This window comes from Podarcis melisellensis (assembly GCF_964234715.1).
Source record: "Podarcis melisellensis genome assembly, chromosome: 6".
Taxonomy (NCBI): domain Eukaryota; kingdom Metazoa; phylum Chordata; class Lepidosauria; order Squamata; family Lacertidae; genus Podarcis; species Podarcis melisellensis.
The window spans coordinates 61577553-61593538 of record NC_138538.1 but is presented as its reverse complement, the minus strand read 5'-3'; the positions used below and the strand labels follow the sequence as shown (position 1 = coordinate 61593538).

Here is a 15986-nt window from a genome sequence, read left to right as displayed (position 1 = left end):
AATCAGAGTTGGGTATTCTGCAAACTCTAAAGTTCTAGGTAGGATATTAAAGGTAAATAAACCCCAGTGAGTTCTCGAAGTTTGCCCACGAGGGCTAATGGTCATGGCTAACTTCTGTTTATTAATTCCAATGGGTCTACGCTGAATAGGGCTAGTTTTGGACACAAAGCTTATTATGTCCTATTATTTATATTTATTTATTTTACATAAGTTTTAAAAGTATTTAGTCTATTTTAGCGCTATACAAATGTTTAGCAATGGTAACAGCAACTCCCTAATTTGGCAGTGCATCCTAAATAGGCCCAAAAAACTAATATTTGCACAACTCACTCCTTGCTATAGAAAATAATCTGTTTGCTTTCCTCTGTGCTAGAAGAACCTGACTGAAAACAAAGTTAGCCAATCCAGTTATTATCTGGTGGAATGTTCCTCAGTACCTCCATAAACTCTCACAAAGAGTTTAGTAATAATAACTTAAGCTACTAGAGAAAGAATTAGCTATTTAACGCTTATAGTCACTAAATTGCTCCAGGGTATGTGAGATTTAGCGGGACGCGGGTGGCGCTGTGGGTTAAAGCCTCAGCGCCTAGGGCTTGCCGATCGAAAGGTCGGCGGTTCGAATCCCCGCGGCGGGGTGCACTCCCGCTGCTCGGTCCCAGCGCCTGCCAACCTAGCAGTTCGAAAGCACCCTCGGGTGCAAGTAGATAAATAGGGACCACTTTCTAGCGGGAAGGTAAACGGCGTTTCCGTGTGCAGCTCTGGCTCGCCAGAGCAGCGATGTCACGCTGGCCACGTGACCCGGAAGTGTCTCCGGACAGCGCTGGCCCCTGGCCTCTTGAGTGAGATGGGCGCACAACCCCAGAGTCTGGCAAGACTGGCCCGTACGGGCAGGGGTACCTTTACCTTTACCTTTTATGTGAGATTTATTATAAGGTTATGATTCATTTAAGAAATCTATTGATAATAATGGAGCACCTCTAATGACTGATTAGTCTAAACATTCTTTCCTGTAGCAACTTTCCTCATTTGCTTAGGCAAGGACAAATAGCTGTAGCCTATCAGGAGAAAGCAATGCCAAATCAAAGGTCATAAATCTAGGCAAAATTCCCTGATTTACAGCTATTAAACTCCACTTTAAAAAAGCAAAGGGAATGAAAGGAGTAGGTTTTATAGCTGACTGCCCAACAGCTAATCTAGACAGTCTTTGGGAGGTTTATGGCTATTTTGCAATGTATATTAAACAAAGGAAGTTACAGTAAACTGAAAAGCAGGAACAGTTTGACACACCTTTAGGGAACCATCACGTACCAAGTGAGCAAGATCTAGAGCTTGCAAACTTATAATAAGACACCCCCTTCTTTCCCAATATGGACATTGTGCAATGAGGCACATAGACAGCTGGAAGGCAGCCAGCAGTTACCTCCAGAGTTTACATTAGTGTCCTCGTGTTTAGTTTATTTAGCCTCCTAAAACTGAGGCGTGACCCTGCGTGTCTTATGTGACTGAAACCCCTTTTGAAATAGTGCAGTGAATGTTTTGTTTACACCAATAGATTTTCATTTACAGATAACAGACAATAGTCTAGTATGTAAATTGCTAACAAAAGACAGAATAGAGCCATAATGGAACATTTCAGCAAGCGCCTACGTGATGTAGGGACACATACCCCTTGGGGTCATTTAGGTAATTCTGAAAGATCATATCCTGGTGTGCTTTGTGAAGGTCATGGCTCGCTTCAGTCAAGTCACATGCCCATAAATAAAGGCAATGAAGTCATAAGGTGGGGCTGGGGGGCTGGAGACCCAAGTCCTATTAGGAAAGGTCGAAGGAGTTGGGTATGTTTAGCCTTGAAAAGCTACTGTTAGGAGTAACATGGTTACCATCTCTAACCATTTGAAAGAGTGTCACATAGATGACTCTTGTCTCTGCTGTTCCTGAAGTTAGAACCTGAACCAGTGGGTTCAAATTACAAGCATGGGGATTTCTGTCAAAAATTAGGAGTAGCTTCTTGATGGTATGAGCTGTTTAGATAATCATGGATCAGGGAACAGCATTTTAGAGGCAAGGTGCCCAAAGATGTGTATTTTGGGGTGCCTGTAAGATCACGAACTTGGAAAATAAAGCTTTTTCAGGGTGAGATCTTGACCTGAAATCACAAGCACATAATGACCACCATGCTCTCAAAGGGGGGGGGGGGAGGGATGTCCCAGTTTTTCTGGGGAAGCTGACAAGTTTGACAGTGGTTTTAGAAGGGAGCCGACTCTCCTTCCTTAAAAGTTCTTTTTCCAGTGATAGCTATGGCTTCCTATCAGGGATGGTTCCTGTATCAGAAGGGGTTTGGATTAGATCAGGTCTGCCATGGGGAACCTTTTGCAGTCCAAGGGCTACAAACCCTCTAGGCAACCTCCACACATGGTGGAGGAACAAAAACATTTTTTTTTTACTTTTGTACAGAAGGTTAGTTTCTGCACACACTCATACAGACACCTCCATTCTCCATCCGGAGAACCAAGAGGCGCTATCATAATTGAAGGACACATTCCAACGACATAAAAGCACTCAGGTTGCAAAGCAGAACCAGTGAGAGGTGTGGTCTGGGGTGAGTTCTGGGAGCCTGAAGGGCCACATCTAGACCCCAGGCTGGAGGTCCCCACTCCTGATTTATACTGTTACTGAAGTACCTTTAAACATTATGATTCTATAAATGTAGAAAGAAGACATGCATGTTCTCCAGGCCTATGAGCAAAACACGATATACAAAATTATCATCTAGGTAAAGGCTAAATTTCTTCAACAAGCTATGCAAATTGGCTATAAGCATGCCCAGGATACCTGAAGACCTGACTGAGTGCAGTATTTATGATTTTTTAAATATACTGTGCAACTTATTTCTATCTCAGCTTTATACAGGCCATGGAAAAACACAAAGTGATGTCTGTTCTAATAACGAAAAGCAGGTTGAGTGTATTGGGCAGGTCATTATTTGGTTCCTCCTTTTAGGAGGCAATGTTTTAGGTTCCATCCAGAAGCGTTCAGATCTCAAATTATTATTCATATTTGTCAGAAGCACTAGTTTTACACACTGAGTGACTTTAGTTAAAACGATAAAGTACACTTGTATACCTGCAATATATGTCATGCTACCTTATGAGATTTCTAAAAACCACCACTTCCATATATGCTCCACCTAATAATAATCAGCCACTAAGATCTTTGTGTGGAAAGGATTCTAAAATGCAAATAAGGAATGCCAATAAAAACAGGATTGGAAACTTCATCAAAACAAAGAGTTGCAAAAGAAACACATCATGAACCAGGAGCCAACAGCAGCAGGAAGTATGCTAATTTGTATTTTATAGCTGAATGGGATTAACACAACATTTGTGTATCATTTTAATGAAATGGGAACATGCCCAGCCACAGTGAATGCTTTGCTACTTTTTGCTGTTTGCTCCTCCAGGGACCTTCTGAACTGTTTTCTACGCTTCTTCATCTGAATGTCAGAACCACACGCTGTTGAACACCAGAGATTAAGTTCCTCATATTCCTGAGTAATGTAATTATTCATTTCAGCGACATTTGCGTCTTCTTTTTTACTACAAGTATTTTTACAAACAGGATACATTCATCCAAGGTTCTTTTTCCCATCACCAAAATGATCAAGAAACGTATTCTGGTAACATTTTTGAATAAGTGAACTACACTAGAAACCAGTCACCCCCCTCTTTGTCTACTGTTTTTGCAACGCTGTACTTCAAAACTACGTCTGTCAGGAAGGAGACAGGAAATTCGAGTCACACTTACAACAGCTGTGCCATGCCCACTATCATTCTCAAATGACGTAGTTTGGCTTCAGTGGCAAAGGGCCAGGAACTTAGCAATAGCAGAGGTCAGGAAGATAGGTCACTGTTTATACAGCTCTTGCACTTGGGATCATGCTGGCTCTATATGCTTTCTTCCTTTCTCTACTGTTGCTCTTTCCGTTATTCTTTACTCAGGGGGAGGTAGAAGCATCCTGTTTTCAAAGCATCAGACTGTTTTGCTACTGCCATATCTCTGCGCAGACGGCGGAAGAGAGGCAGATCATTCTGATACTTCACGGATGTGGAAAACTTGACAATTAATTAATTAATTGACATATTTTAAGAGGCTTCTTAAGAGCTTTTGAAAAGCTGCAATCACGCTGTAGTTCCAGCTGCACGACACATGTCCAATATCCAAATCCTTTAAAAGCACATAAGGATACATTTAGGTGAAATAGTAAGAATTGTAGAGTTGGAAGGGACCCTGAGGATCATCTAGTCCAACCCCCTGCAATGCAGAAATATGCAGCTGTCCCATATGGGGATCGAACCTGCAACCTTGGCGTTATCAGCACCATGCTCTAACCTATTTTACACAATCTAGTAAAAAAACTGCAAATTAAAGATGAGAGGAGTGTTGGGAGTCCTTTGCCTGAAACCTTATTCTATCTTTATTGCCTCCTATTTAATTGCCACGTAGCCCTTTTTTTGTGTAAAATGTCCATATCTCATTATTGCTCACAACAGGGTTGTGAAGTTGGTTATTAATCCCTAATTTAAATACAAATTAGGGCAACCCAGTCAGCTGGGCAGGGTACAAATAAATTATTATTATTAAGCAGCATAGTGCATGATGGCGACTTGAGCAAGGTTAAGTAGGTAGTTTGTGGCTGGGTCTATGAAGGCTGGATATTAAAAAGAGGGTTTTGTTAAAGAAAATGTTGAAAACAGCGTGTGAAAACTGATACCTTTGCAGAAGGAAGCAGAGTAAGATATTAGGCCCCATAGCTTGCTTATCATAAAAGGCCACGTACAGTGGTACCTTGGGTTAAGAACTTAATTCGTTCCGGAGGTCTGTTCTTAACCTGAAACTGTTTTTAACCTGAGGTACCACTTTAGCTAACGGGGCCTCCCACTGCCGCTGCTGCGCAATTTCTGTTCTCATCCTGAAGCAAAATTCTTAACCCGTGGTAATATTTCTGGGTTAGCGGAGTCTGTAACCAGAAGCGTCTGTAACATGAAGCGTATGTAACCATAGGTACCACTGTACTAGTGTTAATAAGAGCACCTGGAGAAAGTTATATAGAGTGGTTATATAGGTTAAGTACTTAATTCGTTCTGGAGGTCTGTTCTTAACCTGAAACTGTTCTTAACCTGAAGCACCACTTTAGCTAATGGGGCCTCCTGCTGCTGCTAGAGCATGATTTCTGTTCTCATCCTGAAGCAAAGTTCTTAACCTGAGGTAATATTTCTGATCTGTAACCTGAAGTGTATGTAACCTGAAGCGTATGTAACCCGAGGTACCACTGTATGCTGATTCTGGAATCATGTACGGTATGTTGTAGCTCAACTGACTGCATTAACAGTGCAAAAGACTGTTCTGTTGAACAGTGCCTGGATCACAGCAGATAAGGTGCCCATGGCCTCAGGGAAGTAGATGTGCCTTTTGTTTAATCCATCAATATTCAGGCTAATAGCCAATGAAAGAGCGACTCTGGTGTAAATACAGTCCAAGCGATAAGGTGTTAGAGATATAATGGGGAGATTTTACAATTAATTACTAATTAATTACTACATACAATCAGCATGGCTCTCCAAGTGGTTTGGTTGAAGGCATACATACGACACACAAGCATATCAACACATTTTTACCCCTTTTAGAAATGTGCCTCTTAACATAGCAACACTTTATATGACTTGTCATTACATATGCAACTACTAATACAGTGGTACCTCAGGTTACATACACTTCAGGTTACACACTCTGCTAACCTAGAAATAGTGCTTCAGGTTAATAACTTTGCTTCAGAATAAAGACAGAAATCGGGCTCCGGCAGCGCAGCAGCAGCAGGAGGCCCCATTAGCTAAAGTGGTGCTTCAGGTTAAGAACAGTTTCAGGTTAAGAACGGACTTCTGGAACGAATTAAGTACTTAACCGGAGGTACCACTGTATACAAAACCAGAACACCTTTCTTTTACAATGTACAATGCAGTAACTGAAATCAAAGCAATACATACTATATTTGCTGCATGACAACTGCGAAGATAACTGTACTGTAATTATCAGCACCACAGACAATTTACTAAAAACAATTATTTCCAAAGTTATTGATTGTCCCAATTATAATCCCATCAGGATTTTAAGTTCCATTCCTACAAACACTCCTTTAACTTGATATCGCTGCCTAATTGTTGCTATTCCTTTGTATCTAAGGGATAATTAATACAAAATCAGGAATTGTTCTGAGTATGTAAATATATACAATAATCCACCCCCACCCCGATTTACAGATCACCTAGGTACCCAACACCTATTTAACAAAATCAAAGAGCAAAACTTGATTTCTGGATACAACTGTGTTCTGCGTGAGAGCTTGCAAAGTTTGACACCACACATGTCTACTGCTCCACCTCCATAGTGTAATGATAGGAACTACCAATATTTAGCAGCTTTAATAAGAAGCAGAGGTGGTGTGTAAGAGTTCACCCATTTTCTTTAACTTTGTTTTTGGTAAAATCAGTAGCAGGTCTGATTGCAGATACAGCTGTATATGTGGGGAAAAAAAGTTTAAATCCCTATGCAACTAAATTCCATTTTTCAAAACCATTTGGTGGGGGGGGGGGAGAAATAAATATTTTCCTCTTACCTTATTCGATGCCATTTCGCTAACAGATCGGTAGGTCTGAATGGTTTCAAGTTGGTCTAAACACCAGTCCAATTCCTCCAAAGTTTCCATTGCTAATTTTTGATAAGATTCCTCTGCAAATAAACACACAGGCATGTAGTTAGGCTTGAGTGATTGCAGGCTTTCCATGGTGGAATCGCTGACACGGCTCGGACCGAGGCTGCTGTAGGTGCTGCTGCTGCTGCTGTGCTCTTTCATCATGAGTTCTGCGAGCTCCTGTTCCACTCTCCAGCAGAACAAATCAATGCACGTCTCGCCTTGGAGTGGCTGTTGTGGTTTCATGGGCTTTCTTCTCTTTTCTTTTTGTTCTTGCTGGCTTTGAAGAAGCAATGTCAGTACTACATCAACAAACTTCCTCTCGTAGGGGATGTAAGGGGAGGGACCTCTGACAGGCTCATCTGCATTGTACATTATGCACTCACAGAACAGATGAGGAAAAGCGAGTTCTTCGTAAGCAAAGGGGTTTTTTTCCGTCTCCTCTCAAGCATTAATCATGCGTTGAGATTTTTTATAAGACTTTTAAAGTGTCACCGAGTGAGATTAGGCAATCAATCTGCATCTCTCAGTTTTCCCTTAAAAAAACTAACTTCAGATAAAAAACAAATGAGCAGGAAAAAATAACTGGAAGTAAACTCCCTGAACTTCTGCAGCTGTGATAATCCTCTCCACAGAAAGATCGTTTGCATTAAAAGAGGAGGGATTTTTCTTGTTGTTAAATCCGTATCTATTCAATTAGGTGTTCAATGAAATGTCTCTTAACAGGAAACCACAGAAATACTGGATTTTTATTTAAACTGGCAAAATGGAAATCCTGCTTCTTTTAACCAACTTTAAACTCCCCTTTAGTTCATGCCAAAGTCACAAGGAAATTCTGAACTGGATTTCCAGAGGGATTTAAAATTTGACTGTAGTAAGGTAAAGGTAAAGGTAAAGGACCCCTGACAGTTAAATCCAGTCGCAAACGACTCTCACTTTGCTGGCTGAGGGAGCCAATGTTTGTCCGCAGACAGTTTTTCCGGGTCATGTGGCCAGCATGACTAAGCCGCTTCTGGCGAAACCAGAGCAGCGCACGGAAACGCTGTTTACCTTCCCGCCGGAGCGATACCTATTTATCTACTTGCACTTGACGTGCTTTTGAACTGCTAGGTTGGCAGGTGCAGGGATCGAGCAACGGGAGCTCACCCCGTCACGGGGATTCAAACTGCCGACCTTCTGATCGGCAAGCCCTAGGCTATGTGGTTTACACCATAGCACTACCCGTGTCCCCCTTTGACTGTAGTACACTACCATTATTTTCCTGCCTTTGCACATTTGATCTGGGGAACAAGCATTTATCTAAAATCTTTTCTAAAGCTGCAATCTTAAATGGACTTATGAGGCTAAATTTGTCCTGTTGAACTTACTAAGATTTACTTCTGAGTAAACAAATAAACGTGGAGCTTAGGTGGCGCTGTGGGTTAAAGCCTCAGCGCCTAGGACTTGCCGATCGAAAGGTCGGTGGTTCGAATCCCTGCGGCGGGGTGCGCTCCCGCTGCTCGGTCCCAGCGCCTGCCAACCTAGCAGTTCGAAAGCACCTGCGGGTGCAAGTAGATAAATAGGGACCGCTTACCAGCGGGAAGGTAAACGGCGTTTCCGTGTGCAGCTCTGGCTCGCCAGAGCAGCGATGTCACACTGGCCATGTGACCCGGAAGTGTCTCCGGACAGCGCTGGCCCCTGGCCTCTTAAGTGAGATGGGCGCACAACCCCAGAGTCTGTCAAGACTGGCCCGTACGGGCAGGGGTACCTTTACCTTTACTAAACAAATAAAGGATTCTGCTGAAGAGACCCACAAAGAATCACAGGCAGGTGTGGCCCAGGGAGGGCATGGGTCTCCTCTCCCTTTCGCAAAATGATAAAACAAACAAACTTAAGGAAAAAAATAGTTTCCTTATAAGAGGTTGGGACTCCAGTGACCTGCCATCTTAATTTGCCAAGAAACACCAATACAAGCACATTAGTAAATGCAAGTTTATGTAAATTTGAACACAGGCTTGTGACCTTTAAGTACTTAGTAACTGTCTGGACTACAGGTAGCAAGCACCTCAGATTTGGTGATAAAAATTACTTCTAAAAACCCATGATAGTCGTTGACTCAAAAGTTATGCACCAGCATAAACCTGTTTGCTGGTGCAAGGATTGTGGGAGCTCAAATTATATTTAGGGTTGAAAGACAGCCCCCTACCTCATTTGCAGGTTGCAAATTTAGGGAGGGGCTATTTTATTGATTTTGGGTCAAATCCTTTTGGTTCATGTGGCATGCCTATGATGGCAAGTGGTGCTTTTCTCTTTTTCACTTTAAGCAATGTAAGTGATGTATATTTCTGCCACTGCCTGTGGCCCCAGTGGAATCTTTCTCAGTGGCTGCCACTTGTGGCTACCATTCTGCCCTTCCCTTGAATGCCCTTGGTATAATGCTTTGACACGTAGCATAATTCCAGGAGAGAGAGAGAGAGAGAGAGAGAGAGAGAGAGAGAGAGAGAGAGAGAGAGAGTAGAATGATGGCTGCTGGCTGCCAAAAATGCCATGATATTGTTGCTGGAAATGGCATAGGAAGTCCGAAGCAAAACAATGCATCATTAGTCTGAAGATGGAAAAAAAGAAAAGAAAAAGAGCAGCTGCCATGACTGCTCAGCACCTGTTCAATAAATTTATATCTATCTTCATTCAGGGTGTCACTGCAGGAACTGTTACACACACACACACACACACACACACACACACACACACACACCAGTATATATATAAAACACTGAGATTAGGTAAAGGTAAAGGTACCCCTGCCCGTACGGGCCAGTCTTGACAGACTCTGGGGTTGTGCGCCCATCTCACTTAAGAGGCCAGGGGCCAGCGCTGTCCGGAGACACTTCCGGGTCACGTGGCCAGTGTGACATTGCTGCTCTGGCGAGCCAGAGCTGCACACGGAAACGCCGTTTACCTTCCCGCTGGTAAGCGGTCCCTATTTATCTACTTGCATCCGGAGGTGCTTTCGAACTGCTAGGTTGGCAGGCGCTGGGACCGAGCAGCGGGAGCGCACCCCGCAGCAGGGATTCGAACTGCCGACCTTTCGATCAGCAAGTCCTAGGCACTGAGGCTTTAACCCACAGCGCCACCTGTGTCCCAGTAATAATAATAATGATAAATTTATTATTTATACCCCACTACTACTAGTAATACCACTCCTCCTCCTCCTCCTCCAGGTACAACTATTTCTCTTGTCTTCCAAAATAGTGCAAACGCAGAAATAAATAAGGAACACAACTGGGAATTCTATTCTATTCTTCTATTCTATTCTATTCTATTCCATTCATATACCAGCCATCAACATGATGCCTTCCAAATGGTTTGGACTACAACTCCTATCAGTCACAGCCAGGAAAGGAGCTGTTGTCCAATATGGTGGGCACCATATCGTTGGAGGATACATGCACAGATATAGATATAGATACAGTTATACCTCGGGTTGAAGTAGCTTCGGGTTGAGAGTTTTCGGGTTGCGCTCCGCGGCGACCTGGAAGTAACGGAACAAGTTACTTCCGGGTTTCACCGCTCGTGCATGAGCAGACGCTCAAAATGACGTCACGCACATGCACGGAAGCTGCAAATCGCAACCTGCGCATGTGCAGACATGGGTTGCATTCACTTCAGGATGCGAATGGAGCTCCAGAACGGATCCTGTTCACGTCCAGAGGTACTACTGTATAGATATAGATGATATAGATATAGATATAGATATAGATATAGATATAGATATCTGTGCAGCTTTAAATCTCTAAGCAGTAGAGAGTACTCACCCTCCCTTCCAACTCAGGGCAATTAAAAGGAACCACGTGCTTTCACATAAAGTTCTATTCCGAGTGCTTAAAAGGGCTACAGCAGGAGAGTTATTTTCTCTCCAATAATAGTCATACTCAGAGTAGACCCACTGAAACCAATGGATTTAAATAATCTGTGCTGCAAGTTCATGCCATGTAAAACACGACCTCCTGCACCATATGTGACATTGCAGCCAAGGTGGTTTGCTTTCCTCCTTTGGAGAAAGCAGTGGGGATTCAAACCACTATCCCCCACTATGGAGCATTCCTCCCCCCCCCCCCCGCAGTTGTCTGCAGAGGGGGAAATATACTGTTTGGCATAAGCAGTTTTCTCAAGTCTTCCCGAAAAAGGACAACTGTGTAAGGGGAGAAATGATGTACATATACAGCTTTACAAGAGGGCCAATAATTTAAGGAAGGCCGCATTTCATGTTAAGATGTTACTTGAAAGAGAGGAAGTTCCTTGGAAGTATTATCTTTCACATCAGTGTCACAATTTCTTATAATTCACTGAGCAAGAGGAAGTGGAGTTGGCTTGTCTGTGGCTGAGAACCTGTTATTGCAAAATAGCTGCTTATCTGAGGAGCCTCCACACGCTTCTTTATGGTAGTAGTTCCAGTAATGGCAACACATTTAAGGCACAAATACCAGGCAACAGTGAAAGGGGATCTCAATAACTGTGCCTATTTTGTAAACAGCTTTGCATCCATGCACTCTAGTAACACTTTGATTTGGGTCTTCCCTATACCAAATGTTAAGTAGTGATGCAGAAACACCATTTACCTCGAATAATACCTGGGCCCCTATCAGCTTTTTCTATGAACAATGGGGGAAAGTGCTAAAAGGGATCACAATGGTTTGGCACGTGTGAGTTTTTGTTCTGTCACTTGGAAACTGTAGTGTGGGATGAAAGCAGGAGGGAATGTGGAGGAGGAAGATACATCCACAGTTTTAGCAGTAGCAGCATTGGCAGTAGGGAACTGGCACACATTTCAGTTGTGCATTGCATATCACCCCCATTGTCCCCCCAGAACTCCTCCCCATGTTGAAGTAGACCGAATGATAGTAGGTAATCATAGGGGAAGGAGGCAGGGTTTGTAGTGGGAGATCACCCCCAACATATACTCACAACTAAGACTGGACTATAATGCAGTGATCAAATAGAAAGGATGGCTTCACATAATATTGAATGAGTAAAGAGTTAAAGTAATCGAGTTCTGGACATGAACCAACAGCTGCTATAGGATTTGCCAGTCTGATCTGCTAAATGCTGTTAGCAAATAGGCAGAAATGGGACATTAACTTGAAATATGTTTTGTTATTAACTACAACTGGAGTAAAAGCTCAAGGATGAGAATATCCAACACAAATAGGATGTCTTAGCATTAAAAACAGCAAAAATTCATATTATGAACCCATTGTTTGCAAACTTTGTTAATGTCACTACTTCTAATTAGTTGCTAAAGTTAATACTTTTAAATAAAAACTAACAGGCAGCTATTAAAACAATCGAGTTTATATTTCTGTAGTGGTTCAGGACCCAGAGGCATTGACTTGTAGCAAAATATTCAGTTTCACAAAAATCCTACCAGGAGATCACAGAAGAGAACATTCTACAGTGGAAGAAAAAAAGTGTTATTTACTTCCGAGCATGATTTGACTAAGCAACCACCATGTGCTTGAAAGTCACGTTGGAGATTAGAAATGTGGTTGAGAAAGAGAAATAGTGACCTACAGCAACTGACTGCACACACATCTGGGCAGGGTTCATCTGATTGTTAATTAATCCCAAATTAAACATGAACGCGAGGAACACCCTTTATTTAACTTTCAAAGTTAAAAGAGTAGCATTTCATTCAGGCATGTCCAAACATAACAGAAAGTAGATAGCCAAGCAAAAAATTGTGGTCTTCCACAGTTTATACGTATGTGAGGCTGTGTCTTTACGCATGCACATTTATATTAGATAGCACTGATTTAATAATTCTTATTTGGGGGGAAATAAAGCTTCATAAACCGCAGCTCTAAAATGCACATTGTTGGGAATGAATCCAAGTGCTGAGGATCCTAGCTTAGTCCTTGCCTGGAATGCCTAATTAGGATGCCATTGCTTCTTTTACTTGGATATTTTTCAAACTGATTTAACAAATACTTTGCTGAATATTTTATTTTGTGGCTTGATTCCGAATAAACACTGATTTGTGTGTTCAGCGTTCCAAACACTCTGCTCCACCCAGACAAGTCTATAAAGTTGTGGGAGGGAGAAGCTTCCCTGTGACAAGATATGAGGCTGCTTATTAATAGCAAAATCATGTGGATGGGGCCAAGTGCATGGGCAATTCTTATTCCAGAAAAGAGGTATTGCAATCTGCATGACGCTTTAGCATGCAGCAAAGGTTGTAAATAGGCAACACAATCCAGATATTTTGGTAAACACAAACATGCACACACCCTGACATTTATTTCAATGCATGGAGCTGATTATGTGCACAAAGGAACTGTGTGTGAAAATCAACTTCACCACCAAAATTAGGGAAGAGACTCAAGATCTACCCACACTGGAAGAATGGCAGATGCAACTGATGGACTATATGCAACTAGCGGAGATGACCGGCAGAATCCGAGACCTGGGAGAAGAAAGGATTGAAGAAGATTGGAAGAAATTCAAGACCTACCTGCAGAAATATTGCGATTTAGTGGAATGCTAAGAAGGATGCTTGGTTATAAATAATTGGCTATCATTAAAATAGATTAAGAATTGATATTTAAGCATGTGGTTATAGATTTGGAAATAAGATGATAATTTGCTTGACAAAAATTATTAAAGATGTAAATGGGAGCGGGAGACGTGAGGAAGCTCAAGAATATTATGAAACTCTGTTAAAACAAAGCAATAATGTTTATTATTATTGTATTCTTTTTTTAAAAAAAACCTTAATAAATATTTATTAAAAAAAAAAAATTAGGGAAGAGACCATTCCTGGCAAAAGAGCACAGGCAACACATAAAAACTTTTATACGTAGAACAGTTCATGCAGAACACACCATAGCTATGACAGCTATATGCCTGCACATTTCAGACTCTTGCTTTTGAGACAAACAATGGTCCTAACACTTTCACAAGACTAAGGAGAGTGATGACACTTGGTAACTAGAGTCTATGAGCTAAGAAATCCCAAAGTTGTCTTACTCTGGTTTATGTTACTGAATCTTCTCGTATTCAGATGGCATCATGAACTGAGGTGAGAGGAGCTTGTGAGAATAAAATATGGTAAATTCTATTTATGACCACATTTATTTAACCAACAGAATATATTTAGTGATAAAGTACTTGTGATTTGCAGGTTCCAATGGGAACATCTGCTTGTTTTATTTAGTCACCCATTTTTTAAAAAATACCGCTCTTCATCTGTAAAACATCCCAGGGCACCAGAAGCTTTCGACTGCAACTATCCTGCAGGATGCTTGCTTTGCCTTGCTATAAAGTTCCACGGAGAAAGGCAAATCATTATGCTATAGGGGAAGAAGCCAGCAATATATATAAATCATTTACTTTTGTGGAGAGTGTTCTAGCCAGGTTGGATGCCCATTTCATTTCCAATAGGAGTTTTGAGAAGGCTCCAGTTCTATCGAAGAGTGCGGAAGCCTTGAGAACCAGTGCAGTCATTTGTCAGTGCCTTGTATGAACAGGCTGAGTTTGCTAATAAAAAGGAAGAGCACCTTAGAGAGTGATTGGCACTTGGAATTCGAAGCAAAGGGCTTCCTGAAAGGACGGAGCTAATAGGGGGCTCAACCTTTCACAAAGCCATAAAGATGGCAAAGTAACCAGCTGTGCAAACCTCGGAATAAGGAGCAAAGAAAAATTGGGAATGACTTTGAAAAAGTAAGCTCTGCTTCACAAACACTATGGGGTAGTTACAGCAGCCATTCTAAAAAGGGTAAACTCGCTCGTGTCTGCAAAATCAGGTGAAGTGAAAGTCCCCAAAATCAATCCAGCTACTTTAAAAAAAGCACTCTGCACCAAAAAGGGGGGAAAGGGTGGGGGTGGGGAAGCTACCATTTCTCAAGATGCTACCATCAGTTCAACATTACAAGGGATTTGCCCAAAGGTACCAAGGAGCTTGGTTCAACTGGAACTCTGCATGAATCCTGGGATCGTGTATTTCATTTTGGTTTTGTTCTGAACAACAAGCATGGTGACACTGCAAGGAAATAATAGAGGAAGCTACAGTGGTCCAAGCTAAGGATACTCCCAATAGAGGAAGTCCCTGCAGTTCCTGCCAAATACCTTCCGCATAGTAATTGCCTTGCAGGGGAATTTACCTGCAGTAATGAGTATGTGTAATTGATACGTATGAAAGTTCACGCCTAATTAGTCGCCAAAATGTATAGCATATCTAATGGTAGTGGGCAGCTAGTTCTTCTTAGGCTCCATATTTTGTAAAGACACTATCCCACCCTGGAGAGTAAACTTAGCTATTTGTGGGACAATCCTTAATTTCAAAATAGATGCAGAAGCTGATGTAATAGTTATTTATGAGGAGGTTTACGAGGGATTCCAAAACTCCTCAACCAGCGTAAGCTAAAACTGTTTTTTACACAGCCTAGTGGGTTGCCTATTAAATCTTTTATGCTTTTCCATACAAACAAGTTAGAATGAGGAGCAGCTTGTGTTCATCATGCCGGGCAGTATTTTATCCCCATTTACCATCTATACAAAATCACTAGGAACCATCACCAGGAAGTCTGGGGCGCATTGTCATCAGTATGTTGACAACACCCAGCTCTATTTTTCTATTATATCTGAGACAGGCCAGGATGTGCCTCAGTGCTCCAAGTGGTTTTTTGACAAATACCTTGGATAAACCAAATATTCTTGGAAATCTTGCCACTTGGGATTACAAATGCTTCTGAGCTTTTTCAAAAGTAGTTGACACAACTCTGAAAATCTAGGAAGACCATAATAACTCAGTTGATGTACACGGCACTTCAGTGGAAGTCTATGACAAAGTCCAACTGCAGAGCAATGTCTTTGCAAAACGATCTGACACCACCAAGCAAAAAGAAGTTATACTATCAGCCATCACAATTTGATGTAAGAACTACACCTACAGGTGGAGGAGGGACAAAAGCCTTATAGAATCAATAGGAGCCAGCAGAGCTCTGAGGTCTTGGGAATCAACTATTTTAGTTGTCTGATGTTGTAACATCCATGCTGTTATCTTTGAGTTCCAATAAATTAATACTTAGCCTGGTTCGAATATATTGTTTTACTTTAATAACCATTTACTCTCTCCTCCACTAATTCTGTTCTCTTTATATATTTTAAAGCAATTTACTCCATTTTGAAATGTTATCCCAAAAGATGCACTTGTTAACCTGCAGAGTTATTCCTCAATGTTCTAACTTTTTGTTAGAATTGACAG

At 41.7% G+C, this 15986-nt stretch overlaps 1 protein-coding gene and 1 long non-coding RNA gene across 6 annotated transcripts in view; one reads left to right on the top strand and one right to left on the bottom strand.

Annotated features, from left to right (window-relative positions):
- The window catches only part of PDE4B (phosphodiesterase 4B), a 250155-nt gene that overhangs the window by 20581 nt on the left and 213588 nt on the right, over window positions 1–15986 (bottom strand). For all 5 annotated transcript variants that reach the window (XM_081915774.1, XM_081915775.1, XM_081915778.1 and 2 more), the window contains one exon: window positions 6671–6783. In XM_081915774.1, coding sequence (XP_081771900.1) covers window positions 6671–6783 — 113 coding nt within the window. The remainder of the gene's footprint in view (window positions 1–6670; window positions 6784–15986) is intronic.
- LOC309372381 overlaps window positions 1–15986 on the top strand; it is a 95158-nt gene that overhangs the window by 3802 nt on the left and 75370 nt on the right. The window lies entirely within an intron of this gene.